General features: G+C 36.9%; 2 protein-coding genes across 2 annotated transcripts; one reads left to right on the forward strand and one right to left on the reverse strand.

Annotated features, from left to right (window-relative positions):
• Positions 1-2,812: 2,812 nt before the first annotated feature.
• LOC142635476 (uncharacterized) lies at positions 2,813-5,539 on the forward strand. Its single transcript, XM_075809622.1, has 5 exons — positions 2,813-2,920; positions 3,105-3,589; positions 3,637-3,766; positions 4,399-4,869; positions 5,528-5,539. Exons 1-5 carry the CDS (start codon positions 2,813-2,815, stop codon positions 5,537-5,539), a joined length of 1,206 nt encoding a protein of 401 aa, XP_075665737.1.
• A 9,890-nt stretch (positions 5,540-15,429) lies between these two features.
• On the reverse strand, positions 15,430-17,037 carry LOC142633579 (berberine bridge enzyme-like 4). Its single transcript, XM_075807823.1, has one exon. The coding sequence runs from the start codon at positions 17,035-17,037 to the stop codon at positions 15,430-15,432; it is 1,608 nt and encodes a 535-aa protein (XP_075663938.1).
• Positions 17,038-17,104: the final 67 nt, after the last annotated feature.

Below are 17,104 nucleotides of genomic sequence, written 5' to 3' on the forward strand. Positions count from 1 at the left end.
TTAATGTTCATATTTGTATCTTTTGTAATACTCAATAAGTTGTTTACTCATTTTGTGAACTATCAATTGTAGTTAAGAAAAAACATTATAAACACAATACTATTCAATTAAACTAACGTGAAAAATTAAATCTATTAGATTAAAAAAATGGACATGAAAATGAAAATTTCACAAAATAAAAAAATCCTTAAATAGAATTAAAATAATTTTTACTCAATATTGTTTATCAAGCAATCATGTACTAACTAACAACATTCCAATCATTACATGTATAATGCGGTGATGAAATGATTGTTCAGTTTATTTAAGAAATGTGATCTAGCTAATAGAAATTTTAAAAAATACAATAACTTTCATGTGTAGTCATGAATTATACTTTTGCGTATATCTTATACATTTTATGAGTTTTATTTTATATAAATGTATTTCATAAAATTAACAAAAATTATCATAAAACCCTTCATTGTATTTTTTAAAATCACTACATAAAAATGAAAGAAGTTTTTTTCCCAAAAAAATCTTCTCCAATCATAATATTTACCCAAAAAAATCATACCAAAAAAAATTGTGCAAGGCATAGGTCAATAACCATTCTACATATATAATTAAAGCCAAAACTAAAATAAAATCCAATTAAATTCTAAATTAGATTCCAATTGTTGTCTAATTTTGTGTCACGTGTCCAATTTAAGGTTTTTTTTTTAAAAAAAAAAAAAACATTGATTCCAAATACCGATGGACTCACCATTCCAAATACATTTCAATATACTAACTTTTTTTTTAATGAGATAGTTTTTTTGATAAAATAGTGGCTCCTAAAAAAGGGCCATATATGGGATTGTGATTTCATGAACAACATGTAATTCTTAAATAGACTGATGGTAGGTTGCTATTAATATATACATATACATACATACATATATATATATATATATATAGCCAAAACTGAGAGAAAATTTAATTAAATTCTAAATTGGAGTCTAATTTTGCGCCACGTGTCTAATCTAATTTTTAAATTTGTGTGTCAAGTGAATTATTAGGTGCAAAAATCAAAAAAATTCTAAATTCAATTAGATTCTAAATTGAATTTTAATTGAAGTTCAATTTGATGCCATGTTTTCCATCTAAAATTTTAATTTTTGTAGCAAGTGAATTATTTCATACAAAACCCGAACAGTCTAGATCCAATTAAATTCTAAATCATATATATATATATATATATATATATATATATATATATATATATATATATATATATATAATTGTAATTGTTTTAAATGTACATGTGCATATGCACAGGGTTACACACTACTTTTATTAAATAAATGCATCAATTTTTAAACACAAAATAGAAAAATAATTAGGAAATTGATTTTTTACGTTGTTGATTTGACACTAATTATAGTCATTAACTAGGCCATTTTGGCCGGCCTTAGCTTGATTTGTCTAGACATCAATTGTCTCTCTTGCCAAAAGTCTGATTTATTTGATGACCGGATGGTGATCCTAGAAGGGCAGATCTCGCTTTCCGTGAATATGGGAGGCAAGGAGGTGATGGTAACATTCATAGTGGTCGTTTCTTTTTCTCCTTACACAGCAATCCTAGGGAGGTCATAGATTTATACAATGGGGGCAGTACCCTTCACCCTACATGTGAAGGTCAAATTTTGCATGGAGCAGGGTATTACTACCGTGAGGGATAACTAGCAAGTGGCCAGGCAATGCTTGGTGGCCACAGCTATCCAGGGAACAAAACAAAAGGAGTCAACCGAGGAGACCCCCTTATAGCAATTACAGGAATCCTAAGTGGAAGTGGAGGCTGGCTGTGCCGAGGACTTGGTACGAGTGAGAATATTGCCGGATGATGATAGGAGTTTTCTAATAGGAGCAGGCATAGAGAAGAAAGAGAGGGTAGAGATGCTGCTATTCCTTGTGCAAAATGTAGACGTGTTCGTTTGGAGTCCGTATGAGGTGCCTAGGGTGGATCCCGGGTTCATAGTTCAAAAACTTAACATGGACCCCTTACACCCCCCAAGAAATAGAGGCCGAGGAGATTGGCTAAGGAGCATGTCGGAGCCGTCAGGCAAGAGGTTAATAAACTCAAGGGAGTCGGGGCAATAAAGGAAGCATTTTTTCCGGAGTGGCTTGCGAATACTGTGGTCATAAAAAAGAAAAATGTCAAGTGAAGGGTTTGTGTTGACTTTACCGACCTGAACTGAGCATGTTCGAAGGATCCGTTTCCTATACAGATTGATCATCTGGTAGATGCCACTTATGGGCACTTAAGAATGAGCTTTCTGGATGCCTTTTAGGATTATCATCAGATCGCCTTGGCTATTGAAGATCAGGAGAAGATGGCGTTTATTTTACCTGAAGCTAACTACCATTATACCATGATGCCATTTAGATTGAAAAATGCTGGGGCCACATACCAACGGGTGATGACGAGAATGTTCAGAGATAAAATTGGGCGCACGGTCGAGGTCTACATTGATGATATGGTGGTAAAGAGCAAACGAGAGATGCACCATATTGGTGACCTCAAAGAGGTGTTTGAAATACTTCGACGGCACAAGCTGCGCCTCAATGCCTAGAAATGTGCTTTCGGAGTGGGGGTTGGCAAGTTCTTAGGGTACTTAATCACTAATCGCGGAATAGAAGTCAACCCCAATCAAATTGAATCAGTAAAACACTTGAAACCACCGAGCAATCCGAAGGAAGTTCAAGTACTTAACGGTATGCTAGCTGCCCTTAACCAGTTTATTTCCAGGTCTGCTGATTAGTTCCGTCCATTTTCCCAACTTCTGAAAAAATGGAAGGGATTCTAGTGGAACGAAGAGTGCGTGAGGGCTTTCCAGGGTTTGAAGGAGTATTTGACATGGGCCCTACTGCTAACGGCCCCCAAATCTGGAGAAGATCTGTACATGTACCTCTTGGTGTCTGAGCATGCAGTAAGTGCCGTGCTACTGAGAGACCAAGGCGTATAACAGCCTTTATACTATATCAGCGAAACCTTGGTCGATGCTGTGACAAGGTATTTGACTTTAGAGAAGTTGGTATTGGCATTAGTTCATGCTATGTGGAAGTTGCCCCACTACTTCTAGGCTCACACTATTTACGTATTGACCGAGTATCTCCTGCACTCATTATTGAAAAGATCTGATTTCAAAGGAAGGATAGCTAAGTGGGGAACACGGCTTGGCTCTTTTGATATTAGATACAGTCCTAAAAGCTTGGTGAAGGGTCAGGTCCTTACTGATTTCATTGCAGAGTTTTCCCCAAGGGTGGGGAAGGAGATGGTTTGCCCTGTCGAGGTAATCTCGTGGAAGGTATTTGTGGACAGTGCGTCCAGTGTATTAGGAGTCGGGGCTGGGATTGTAGTCATCACCCTAGAAGGAATAAAATTGGAGCATTCCTTTAGGTTGGGCTTTAAGGCCTCTAACAACGAAGCTGAGTGTGAGGCTCTGCTGGCCGGATTGAGAGTTGTTGTAAATCTTGGTGTTAAAGAAGTGGAGGTCTACTTGGACTCTCGGCTGGTGGCCAATCAAGTACAGGGAAACTTTGAGGCCAAGGATTCCTGGATGATGGAGTACTTATGGTTGGTAAAACAAACTATGGACTCTTTCTGAATGTTAGGGTGATCCAAGTAGGCAAGGGGCGGAACCGACACGCCAATTCTTTGGCCACATTGGCATCTTCCTCAACCGAGGGGATCCCACGGTTAATCAAGGTGGAACTAGTAGCAGAACCGAGTATTAATGCAGGAGTAAGTGTTCACTTGTGACCACGGTTGAGCCATGTTGGATGGAGCCGATCATCAACTTTTTGCCCGAGGATCGATTGCCTGATGATGAGAAGGAAGCAGAAAAAGTACGTTAGACAGCCGCTCAGTATTGGCTATCAGCTGATCGCAAGCTGTATTGAAGGTCTTTTAACGAGCCCTACCTACAGTGTTTACACCCTAACAAGGGTGAAGAACTTCTGGCCGAGCTACATGGAGGAGTATGTGGTAGTCATGTGGAAGGATGTTCATTAGCGCACTGAGCAATGACTCAGGGATTTTGGTGGCCGCGAATGCAAGGGGATGCTACCGAGTATGTGCGAAAATGTAAGCAGTGTCAAAGGCACACCCTGATGATCCACCAACCAGCGGGGAGGTTAAATCCCATAAGTAGCCCTTGGCCCTTCGCGTAGTGGGGGCTAGATATCGTTGGTCCATTCCCCCAAGTTACGGGAAACCAAAAGTTTGTTTTGGTAGTCGTGGACTATTTCACCAAATGGGCAAAGGTAGAGGCGTTGGCTAACATCCGGGATGTGGATGTTAAGAAGTTTGTATAGAGGAACATAGTAACAAGGTTTGGGGTACTAGAGTCTGTAATGTTGGACAACGGGTTGTAGTTTGATAGCCAAGCTTTTCGTGAATTTTTTAGTAGTCTCGGGATGAAAAACCGATATTCTACCCTGGCATATCCGCAGAGCAAAGGCCAGGCTGAGGCTACAAACAAGGCCATTGTAAACGGGCTGAAGAAAAGACTAGAAGGTGCTAAGGGCAGGTGGGCAGAGGAGTTGCTTAGTGTCCTATGGGCATACCCAACGACCCTGAGAAGGTCCACGGGGGAAACCCCGTTCTCTCTAACATATGGAGTGAAGGCCGTGATTCTAGCAGAAATAAACTTATGTAGTGCCCGGGTTTCAGGCTTTAACCTCACCGAGAATTCAGAGTCGATGTTGAAACAGTTAAACTTGTTGGATGAGCATCGGGAATCAACAACCGTGCAACTGGCAGAATATCAGCAAAAACTTGCCCAAAGATACAACAGGGATATGAGGAGTAGGGAGTTTGGAGTGAGAGATCTGGTACTTCGGAAGGTAGTGGGGAATATGCGAGATATCAACGCGGGAAAATTAGCACCGACCTGGGAGGGACCTTATAGAGTCACCCCCATTGTGGGTGCAGGGGCGTATTATTTGGAAGACTTGGATGAAAGACAACTTCCCTGGCCGTTGAATATTCACAATTTGAAAAAATTTCTACCATTGATTATTAATACAGGGGGGGGGGGGAGGTATGGATTGAATGTAATGATATATGTGCATATTATCTAGTAATACAAAAGTGTTGATTATCCATGCATTTGAATTTATACTTATACATCCATTGTTAACCCATTATCCCTGGTCAACGAGTGTAAGAGCTAAGAAATCATTCTATGGACAGAAACCTACTCCCGGTTCGATCTTCATCATCGAGCAGGTGGAAACCTGATCTTAAACTCTGACTGAAACCTGCTCCCGGTTTGATCTTCATCACTGAGCAAGTGGAAACTTGATCTTAAACTCTAAGGACTGAAACTTGCTCCTAGTTCGATCTTCATCATCAAGTAGGTGGAAACTTAATCTTAAACTATATCTAAGGATTGAAACCTGCTCCCGGTTCGATCTTCCTCATCGATCAGGTGGAAACCTAATCTTAAACTATATCTAAGGACTGAAACCTGCTCCTAATTTGATCTTTATCACTGAGCAGGTGGAAACCTAATCTTAAACTATATATCTAACTGAAACTTGCTCCCGGTTCGATTTTCGTCATCGAGCAAGTGGAAACTTAATTTTAAACTTTATCCAAGGGCAAAAACCTACTCCCGGTTCGATTGTCATCACCGAGCAGGTGGTAACAATGAATCAAAACATTCATGGGCAAAAACACACTCCAGGTAGATGTTAACCATCAGATAGAGGACAGTGCTTTTAGCACAAATAAAATTAAGCTCCGGGGAGGGGCAAATCTTACGGCCCTTCCTAAACATAGAGGCCCACCTCGGACCCAGCTTTCATCACCAACGTGGTCCGTCCCTTTTGAATGAAAGGGTGAGCTTATATCATTAAAACATGGTAAACCCTAATGAGGGTACCTAGCCATCATGAATAAGAAAGTAAGGTATGATGAGCAGATTAACAACCACAATCGTGTATAAACTCAACAATTATCTACAAACATGGATATGTTTAAAAAAGAAGAGGGGGAGAGAAAAGAGGAAAACGTCCAGTTTCCATCTTAAGATGACCAATTAAAACAATTCAAAGGTTAAACAATTGTTTTGTCACCACAACCCAGCAACATAGGCAAACCGAGCACATAACAAGTAAGAAAAAAAAATAGTAATAAAAGAGGGTCTGACACAAGTGGAGCATCAATACTCATACTGCAGGTTCGGTAGGCGGAAGATGGGTAGCAGGTTGTCCTGACACATCCTCGGCTGGTTGGGTTGTTGGGGGTGTCTGGGCTTGGACGTCTTCGGTAGCGGTACGAATGTTGCTGGTGACTTCCAGATTGACCAACTCTACATGGGAGTCAATTGCCTACACTAGCTCTCTCATGCTAGGGGTATCTTCCTCATCTGCGGCACCGACTTGACTCTGAACGGGGGGAGGAGGGGCTGGATAGGGAATTTGTTCGGAATTCCTTAGTGAAGAATCCTCGGCCACCCCTATTGCTTGTAGGGTAGCCAACCACCCCTCCCTGAACCCATGATGTCGGGTTTAGTGGACAATGGGCTTTACAGAATTTTTAGCCTCCGTGAAGCCTACATTATACCACTTGTCCTCACAGGCTTCAAGGGCTGTTTTTAGGTCAACAATCTAGTTGGCTTGGGCCAAATTTTGGTTGCTTGCCTTTGCCAATTTAAGCTCAGTTTCCCCTAGTTTAGCCCTTATGTCTGTCAACTTATTCTCTGTCGCCAATCAAGTTTTCTCGGCAGCTTGCACCTTCCTCTTGAAAACCTCAGCAGATTTGCCCCTCTTCTCTACCGTAGCAATAGCAACGTCTTTCAATGCCCTCTCCCATTCAGAATCCTTGGCAGCCTCCTTTAACCTCTCGTCAATGATGTAGGTTAGCTGCGTAGCCTGATGACGCAACAAAGATAAAACAGTTTGTGTAGAGAAAGAAGGTGCACATGCGTTGTTACAAAAAAAAAAAAAAAGTGATGAGATAGTAAATTACCGCTATGGTATGCCATTGTAGCCGCCTATCTAGTGACTCGTCGTCCCCGTCCAAGAAGAAATGAGCATCCTTGGGTAGAAGGAGACCTCGCGCTAAACTTTAGGCGACTCGCCCCCCTTCACCTTGTGCCCATGTCTGCACACTGGCAGTCATCAACAAAGGCCTATCGCTTAGTCTAAAGACGGTCTGCCAACCCACCTTGGACTGAGAAGAAGACGCCACATTGGTTTCGACCTAGACAGTTGGTTGAGAACCACCAATCGACTCCTAGATCATGGGCCCACCAGATACATGGGGAGGGGTCCTTGAGGGAGTGTCGCCCGGGACCTGGGGTGGTTTCTCCGCAACATGCTTCCTTTTCTTTTCTTGACCAGCAGGAGTAAGAGCCTGATCCCTTCCTTAAGGTTATTGAGGTTGAGCCGCGGGGCTGGTGCCAGGCAAAAGCTATTCAATGTTCATCACTCTCTTCTTCACCATCCTTTCATCTCGACCGGCCTCTACGCCCAGAGGATTAATCGGCTTGGCTGTTTTTGGCTCAACTACTTGGGTGGGGCTTCGAGCTCTCCAATGGGCACATAGGTTTTACGGCTTTGCGATACGATCTCAGCCAAGGCGTCCCTTATCAGAGCAAGATCATCCGCAGTAGTGTACTGGGGGCCAAGGTCCCTTGCTTCACCTACTGTGAGAGAGGGGGGAAGAAAATTGACGTGCCGAAAGTCGATATACGACAGTAGTGGGCTATCTACCAACAATGCCTGGCTGAATGATTGCCAGGTAGTATACACTAGGTTGACGCCAAGTATCAAATGGGATGCTCGAAGTTGTCCATCCTCATGTACAAAAATTTCTGACCTATGTACAAAGTTAAGATCTCTTACGTGCATGACTCGAAGATCTAGTTCAAATCTTCCTCCTTCTGTAACAAATCGACAAACAGATCGATTAGCATATGCGTAAATAGCTAAGTAAAGATTCGAATTTAAAGCAAATAGAGGTTCTCTGTACTGACCAACACTACACTGTGAAAACGGGTAAAGGAGCTCATCGGCAAGCTAGTTGCCACTCACCAGGACGAATTCCCCCGCCAAATTTCTGTTGGAATTAAGAAGGCATGATATCAGTCGTACCCTCATATCCCTAGTTTTTAGGTAGTAATCGATCTTAATATTTCCGGATAGACAGTACATGAAGTTAATATCATGGTGGTCTAATTGCAGACTAAATATTTGGTTTAACCTACTGACATAGCTCACCATTCAGTAAAAATTGGGGGGGAGTTGGTCGAGGCACAAGCCGTAAAATCTAAGGGTGCTTATAATAAGAGGGTCCATAAGGAACCTACCCCACCCTCAAGAATGGCCATTAGGGGGAAAATACTGTGTTTGAGGAGGTCGATATCGTCCTCATGACAGTAGGCGATATCAACATCTCTAGGAACATTATAGAAGAGGTGAGAATAGCCCATTCCTAAACTCAAAGATCAAGGGGAGACCAAAAGAAAGAGAGAAGATAGATTAAAAAGAAAGATGAACTTACTCTGGGCTCTAGGGAACGATGTTTTGGGCTGGAGAATGTGTACATGAGAGAAATGTGCTCGGCAGTGAGGAAACTGAGGAAGAAAGGATGTAAAAATTGAAATGGGAAGTCAGGAGAAGCTATATATAGAGGTTAAAGTATTTAATGAGGCAGGAGACGGGAAAAATCCACCTAACCTTTTTTGGTAACCCCCCCTCCCACACATGCGAGCACGGTTCACTAACCGTCAAATGGTTCGGGAGCCGTCAGGTCATAATTACTGACGTATGTGACAGCCTGGTGTAGCGCTACTTTCAATAAGGCTTTGATAATCATCCTGTCCGCACAGCAAATGATACTCGGGATTCTCGGGGGACCATCAATGCCGCTTGTATTATCCTTGATTCATTCCCGATGATCTGACATGAATCAAGGTGGGGCTATTGTACAGGGAGAGGCCCTGGGCCCATTAGACCTTGAACCCCAGTCTCGTGGAAACGTGCGAGACAGGGCCCTAGGCCCATTGGGCCATGGACCCTCGTCTTGAATTACAACACCTGACTCAATCCCTGTTGTATCGATGGCCTCGGTTTAAATATACCTCAGCGCCTGGCAAACCCTTCTCCCAAGGATGCTACTTCTCGAGGGTACAAGGTCTTAGCGGTTCAATATTGCCTTGGGGAGTATCACCGCTGAACAACCTTCTGGATGCAAGAACTAGTTCCAATGCCATTACCATAGTCGCCAACGGAACCTCCACTAGGACCACTTTAAAGCGATGGAATTGGACCCCCATCCCCACTAATAGTCAAGGATAATCATAACATTTCCACTTGTCTCAGGCTATAAATAGGAGGAAAGAATAAGAAATAGGGGTTGGTAATTCTAGAGAGAGAGAGAGAGAGCGGAGAGAAGGAACAACCAGATTAAGGGAGGAGAACAATATTGGGGGAAGAGGGTTTTGCAAGAATAAGAGAGCATTTAGGTCATCAAGCATAGGACCACACATTGTAGGAAATCCAAAACCCACAATACAAATAGATTGTGAGCCTAGGGAAGGGTCGAGCCCAACCACCATACTTGGGTACGCACAGGTCTAATGAGGCTCCATTACTTTATACAAGGCTTCAATCTCACCCAAATGAAAAGCAGTAAAATAAGATAATTCACGTTCAACATTCAAGTTTATTCTTTCAAAAAAAAAAAAAAAAAACTGCTTAGCTTTCTGGTAACCACCAATTCATTTTGTTAACTCAACATCATAGAGTAACATTAATTTAGTTATAAGGATAGGGTTTATCACTTTTCATGTTGCAAAAAAAAAAGAAAAAAAAAAAATATATATATGTATATATTCAAGATAAACTCAATAGCATTACAACAATTGACCGTTTAAATTTAGCCATATCCTCCATATCATTAAATTATTAATATTTTCTCTTATTTTTTTTTAATTTTTAAAAATTAAACATATAATGTTTTAATTAAATACAAATAAATAAAAAATTCCTTATAAAATCGTACAAAGTTTTTTAACATTTACACTTTCTCCAACATTTTTCATTCCTTTCACATTTTCATCTCCGCACTGCCCTCTACCTTAATATCACTCTTTATTTTTCCCTTTATCTTCATTTATTTTGTTTTTTCTTATTCTTATCTCTTATTATAATTTTTTCGTTATCTTTTCCATTCCGTATTTCTATGCACAATTTTCCCTCTCGAAAAACATTATTTCTCTCTCTCAATTTTTTTGTGAATTTTTTATTTTATTTTTCTTGCATCTATGCTTTAGGTTATTAATTTTTTGTATTTTTAATAACTCTACTTTGAGTTGATGCAATTTAGTTTTGTGTTTTAAGTTTTTTTTCTTTTTTCTTTTTTGTTCTCTCTAATTGTTAAATGTTATTCTATTGCATTATAAAGAATATAATATAATTTTATTACATAGCATGATTTGGATAATTTTATCATATAATAATAATAATAATAATAATAATTTTTTTGAGAATCTAATAATAACATTTTTTGGTTTTTTTTTTTTTTTTTTTTTTGTTGTGTGTCTCTACTTTTGGATTGATACACTTTGGTGGTGTGTTTTTTGAGTTATTTAGAAGTGAGAATTTGAGTTTATATAAAAAAAAAAAAAAAACAATCTACATGATTATATATTTGAATGTATCTCTAAATTATTTGAATAATATCAATTGTAAATTTGTGATGAGGTTTGGTTATCATGATAATCTTCTTAACAGAATGAAAAATTCAAATAATTAATTTTGGAACTTAAAAATTTTAGTTGTAGAAAAAAAAAACCATAACAAACTATACAAAATTTTGAATAATATAGATCACTGGTAAAAAGAATAGTATTTCTATCTTTTATCACAAAAAAAGGAATAATATCAATCAAATTAATGCACCTAAAATTTTCCAAAAAAAAAAAACTCAAAATAATAGAATGATATATTTGTAGAGATGGAGAGATGAAAAATAATTTTAGAAATAATATCTCCAATACGTTTTGGAGAAAAATCATACATTATATCACGTTACAAAATAGTTGTATATTCTCATGCATTGCGTGAGTCTGTGACTAGTTATATTTTTAATTGTTTGAGATTTTGTTTCGAATCTAGCTACATTTTATACATACTATAAATTAAGAAACTTACTATATATGTTAACTTGACTTATTAATCAAATGGGTTGTGTCGACCTTAACATGACCTGTTTATTAAACATGTTATACAAGTCATATCGTGAAACCTGCTTGATGAACATGTTGTATTAGGGTTGAGAGATCCCAACATAATTAATAAATGCATAACGTTTGTATTGACCTATATAGTTGACTAATTATGAGTCGACAAAATACAAATATGACATGTGAACACAAATTTCCTCCCTTAAAAAGAGAGAGTCATGAATACCTTGGAAGAGAGCACGCTTGGGTTGCTAAAGAGGTGCAAAATTTGTTCTATTCATAATCCATGACTGTTTGATATAATGATTGTTTAATCAAGAGAATATTTTTAATTGATATTGTTTTTACAAACTCAAATTAGTAAATAATAGAGAATATGATTTTAGATAGAATATAATGGGGGAAAATAATTTATATGGTTGACCCTAACTAATCTGTTGAGAATCCATAGTTGACCTCTAAAAAAGTACTTGGATGTTCTAGGACAAAGTTAATATTAACATATTAATAAGGAATATAAGGTATTGGTAAGAAGTATAATAACCTATAGATAGCCTAGTTTGAAGAATTATAAGAGGAGAGGGAAGGCTGTTTCTAGTGCTAAAGCATTAATTTTGGATGTTTCAAATGGGGGAGAACTCTTGGGACATTTCTTTGTAAGTCTAAGTCAAATTAAGTCTTTTTATTTTTTAATTTTTATTGGATCGGTTTTAGTTAAGTAAGGGCAATTTGCTAAATTTCAAATTTCTTGAATGGATATTCTTGGTTGTACAAGTGATGAACTATTACTTTTATAAATATAGTTTTATACATGAATATGTTAAACATAAACTTGTAATACATAAAAGAAATTATATATATATATATATATATGTTATTTTCATTCCATGTACGTAATGTTGTTTTACTAAGGTATACACATAAAATGACAAAATGTAGAGACCGCCTCTGAAATTTGAGTTACAAAATATTTGTTGAAATCTAAAATGTAAAAAATGAAAATTTCTAATAAAAGGAAAAACCAAATGATAGGCAGAGTGTAGGTATTTTACTAATTCCTACATATAAATTTAAAAAGGAAATGAAAAGAACCAAGGTTATGGTATTTGTGCTTCAAAATTCAAAAACTATTTAAGCTAATGAAATACCAATTGTTATATGCATTTTTTAGTTGATACATTATTGTTATATATTTATTTATTTCCCTTAAGTTCTTAATATGTGTTTTGAAATAAGTTGGTGAAAAATTTTTCACTTACAATTAACTAAACATATTAGTAACAATATTTGTTTAAGGTGAATATTATTTTCATACTAATTTTGATTCTTAAACTTCTACCTTTCTTGTATTATAGATAAAAATTACAATCATTAGAGTTGAGAATTGTGATCACTTAATTGAGATTTGAGATAATTGAATATTAGTTAACAATTGCATTGCATATATGTGTTGGGATCTAAACCTGTTTTAACAATGTGTATTAACATTTTCTTGGAGGATCTTGTCACATTGTCCTATGTTTCTTGAGATGTGAGGTCAATGATTAAATCTAACATTGGTTTTTTTTTTTTTTTGCTATTGATTTACCTCAAAACAAATATTTTTATCATTTTGGTTAATAATGTTGGATTTGTTTTTGGAACAAGCAATATACTTGTTCAAATGTTGTCCACATAGAAATTTTTTTCCTTAACGTTGTTTGCCTACATTGCTTGCCTAACAATATTGTCTCGAATCGAAGTGCTAAATTTATGAGATATATAGTTTTTGAAGAATTTATGGAGGATACTGAATACAAAGCTTAAGTTTTCATCATCTAGACAACTAATTGAGTGTTGAGTTAAAAAAAAAAGTATATCATGGCATTAATGAATAATTGATTTTGAAAATTTCTAGTAATATCTGCATATGTAAACCATACCTTCCAAATGAAGCCTTTTCAGAACATGCGATTGTACCACAAGAAAAATAATCCTTCACAAAAGTAAGGACACTAGCCACTCGTACCATCCAACGCTATCCCATTCCCTGATATATATATATATATATATAGATATGATGTGGAAAACACTTGATCTTGTTAAACATAGAATAAAATGTGACATTGATGAAAATCTATCAACCATCACATATATAGTGACCCCTAAAAGTAATTGGAAGTCTTAGGAGAAAGTTTATACTAAGATCTTCCCAAGGAATATAAGGTACTGGTTAGAAGTGTAATGACCTATAGATAGCCCGGTTTGAAGACTTAAAATTGGAGAGGGAAGGCTTGTTCTAATGCTCTAGCATTAATTTAGGACGTTTAGATGAGGGAGAGCTCTTGGGACATTTCTTAATTAGTCCAGGTTAAAAGTCATTTATTTTTTAATTGTTATTAGATCGATTTTAGTTAAGTAAGGACGTTTTGTTAAGTTTCAGATTTCTTGAATAGATTGTTCTTGGTTGTACATGTGATGAACTCTCCATTTATAAATATATGTTAGACATAAACATGTTACAACATAAACTTGTAACAATTGACAGATATTAAAAAAAATATATACATATATATATATATATATATATATATATATATATATATATATATATATTATATTCATTCTATGTGCACATTTTTTTGTACTTAGCTATACGCATAAAAGACAAAATGTGGATTAAAACAACTAGTGAGATGTGTAATGTGCATAAAAGAAAATTCAAAGGCTACATTAGTTTTTAAGGGTATGCATAAAACAAACAAGTTATTCTTCTTGGGAAAATAGAATAATTTATATTTATACATATATCTTTCATCCAACATGGTGTCCGTTTGGTGAAAAGTTTTTTTAATTTTTTATTGCAAATTTATTTATTTATTTATAAAATGAGTAAAAAAACTAACATTTTTTTAAAATAAGCTGGCTTTTATCTTTTTGATACGTATTGTGCATAAGTTAGCAAAAACTATATCTATTGTTTTATATTTTACAAATAAGCCACCGAAAACTATATGATATTAAATGAACACCAAGTTTATGAAAATAATATTTTCTTTTTTGATTAAATAATGATAATACATCTACCCCACTTTTACCTCAAGAACTATTCTTCGACTAGACTTAAAAAAGAAAAAAAAAAATCTAGAAAAGTTGATTGGCCACACTAACTAAGGTTAATAGTCACGGTGAAAATTGTCAAAACTAATTGAAAACCTTTTCATTGAAAGATATGAAAAAATTTGTCCAAGTTATATTGGTTGCACTACGTGTAATACTTGTACTAGTGGGATTGTGACCATGTGTACATGTGTAGGAGGAGGGGCAATGTGTGGAGTTGCAACCAATCATTGGGATTTTTTAAAATGTGATTGGTCACCTAAGTTTATGTGATTTAATGTAAATTCTAGTTTTAAAGGTCCTAGAATCATTTAACTTAGATTATGTCAACTCATGTCAAGAATTAGAAACACAAATTTAGCGGTCTAGTTATGCATGGGAAGGTGTTAGGCACTCCCTAACGCCTGACCAATATAGTTGATACCTAATTTTGATTATCGCTTTTTAATGTTGCGCAATGAAATAATATAAAAAAAAAATAAAAAATAAAAAATAAAGATAATTGGCTAATATTGGGGGCATATCACATGTGGTCAATGATATGCATGCTCTAAGATTGATACATGAGGAGTGATATTAATGGTTTCGGTCTAGGGAAAAGAAAAATAGATTTTGATTTTGAAAATTCTAACATCAAGATGCCCTCAAAACATTGACAAAGTTCGAATGGGTTGTGTTGGCCTTAGCATGACTTGTTTATTAAACATGTTATGCAAGTCATATCGTTATACCTGCTTGATGAACATGCTGAGTTAGAGTTGAGGGATCCTAACATAATTAATAAATGTATCATGCTTGTATTGATCTATATCATTAAATACTTATGAGTTAACAAGATATGAACATAACATGTGAACACAAATTTCCTCTAAAAAGAGAGAGACATGCATACCTTGGAAGGGAACACGCCTAGGTTGCTAAGGAGGTACAAAATTTGTTCTAAAATAGAATGCATGATTGTGTGGTATATTAATAATTGTTTAATCAAGAGAATATTTTAATTGAATGCTGACCCCAAGGTTTTGGGAATCAATTAGAATTCATGAGCAAACTAACAATAATCACCAACAAATGGTGGGGCATTATTAAGTTTTGATCCCTTCTTTTTCTACTTGTAATTCGGAAGAGGTGGAATACTTTGTTCATTTTTGAAGAAATTAGTTGGGTCTACCATAGTTTTCACACGAACCAATCTCTCGAAATTACCCTTGAAATACTTATCTCCATAAACTTTAGCTTTATCAAAGCTTGTATAATTATCTGAATTGGCACCAATGTCAAGGTCCCTGTAGCAGAAGAATGCCTCCCTTGGAGACTTGGAGACATATGGAGTCATCACATCATGTAAGGCTTTTGATAAATTTAAGTTTTTGTTGGTGACGTCAAATCCGTCCTCAAGCCAGTAGAAACCGTACTGAATCAAAAATAAGTTTCCAGCTCGATGTGGGAATGGAGTCTCTGATTCAGAAATCTCATTCATTCTTCCCCCATATGGATTCCATTGCATAAATCCAAGCCCTCCTTTGATCATTAGCTTCCATATGGATTCCAACGCTTTTTTTGGAATGACTTCTTTTACATAGTCAGACCTACTCTTGTAATATCCCACGGGCTGCTTTGGCCTTTGTAGTAAAACATTTATGGATGTTCCAATAGGATGGTCAGCCCAGAATACTGTAGATTCAACCCAACTCATCTCTTTGCACTCATTTTTTTGTAGGCCTAGTTGCGGAAAGCTCTCATTCAACAACGAAAGTAATCCCTGTGTTTTGCCTAGGAAGAGCCCAATAAATGCAATTACTACTGTCTTCTTGCCCTCTTGGGAGTCGTTGCTTGCATTGAACACTTGGGTCATCACTCTTATGAATAAGTCTTCAGGTAGTTTGTGACCAATATGTTGCCACTGATAAGCAATATCTGTTGCACCTTGTTCCAGGGTTCTATTAACATGGAACACTGTCACGATAGCTGGAACACGAACCAACTTGATCTTCCATGAAAGAATAACCCCAAAGCTTGCTCCGCCACCTCCTCTAATGGCCCAAAACAGATCTTCACCCATAGACTTTTTATCAAGGATTATACCGTTGACATTGACAATTTGTGCATCAATGATGTTATCCACTGAAAGACCATATTTTCTCATCATGTTTCCATACCCACCTCCGGAAAAGTGTCCACCTGTGCCAACGCTAAGACCAACCGCAGCAGGGAATCCATGTTCCTTGCTTTTCTCTGCGATTCTGTAATAAACTTCTCCAACCGTTGCACCAGCTTGAACCCAGGCGGTCTCATCTGCCAAACTTATATAGATGGATCTTAGATTGAACATGTCAAGAATAACGAAGGGCACATATGAGACGTATGACAGGCCCTCAAAGTCATGGCCACCACTTCGTATTCTAATCTGCAAGCCTTCATTCTTTGCACATAGAACAGTACCTTGGACATGGGATTCATGCATGGCTGTTACAATTGCCAATGGTTTTGGGGTTGTAGGTGTTGTAAATCTTTTGGTTCTTATATATGACAGCAAAACAGATTGAAAAGAGGAATTTTTTGGAGTGTAAATGGCTTCGAAGATTGGGTTGGAAGGCTGTGAATAGTTTGAAAGACACTGGATGAAATTGTCAATAGCTGGACTTGAGGTTGCGCATGAATCTAAAAGCACGAGGACACATAAAATTAAGAGTAGTGTAGAGCTTGAAAGCTTCATCTTTTGTGGACTGTTTTTCTTCTCTAGACTGCTCACTTGTAAATGATTCTGTGTATTTATAGGGAAA

Source organism: Castanea sativa, chromosome 5 (genome assembly GCF_040712315.1).
Source record: "Castanea sativa cultivar Marrone di Chiusa Pesio chromosome 5, ASM4071231v1".
Taxonomy (NCBI): domain Eukaryota; kingdom Viridiplantae; phylum Streptophyta; class Magnoliopsida; order Fagales; family Fagaceae; genus Castanea; species Castanea sativa.

What these genes read in the sequence shown, in the direction of transcription:
- LOC142635476 (XM_075809622.1), top strand. Translation starts at nt 2,813, where the DNA reads ATGGAAGGGATTCTAGTGGAACGAAGAGTGCGTGAGGGCTTTCCAGGG. An exon ending in AAGGATTCCTGGATGATGGA is followed by an intron (nt 3,590 to 3,636) that starts GTACTTATGGTT and finishes TCTGAATGTTAG; the next exon opens with GGTGATCCAAGTAGGCAAGG. An exon ending in AACCGAGTATTAATGCAGGA is followed by an intron (nt 3,767 to 4,398) that starts GTAAGTGTTCAC and finishes AACGGGTTGTAG; the next exon opens with TTTGATAGCCAAGCTTTTCG.
- LOC142633579 (XM_075807823.1), bottom strand. Translation starts at nt 17,037, where the DNA reads ATGAAGCTTTCAAGCTCTACACTACTCTTAATTTTATGTGTCCTCGTG.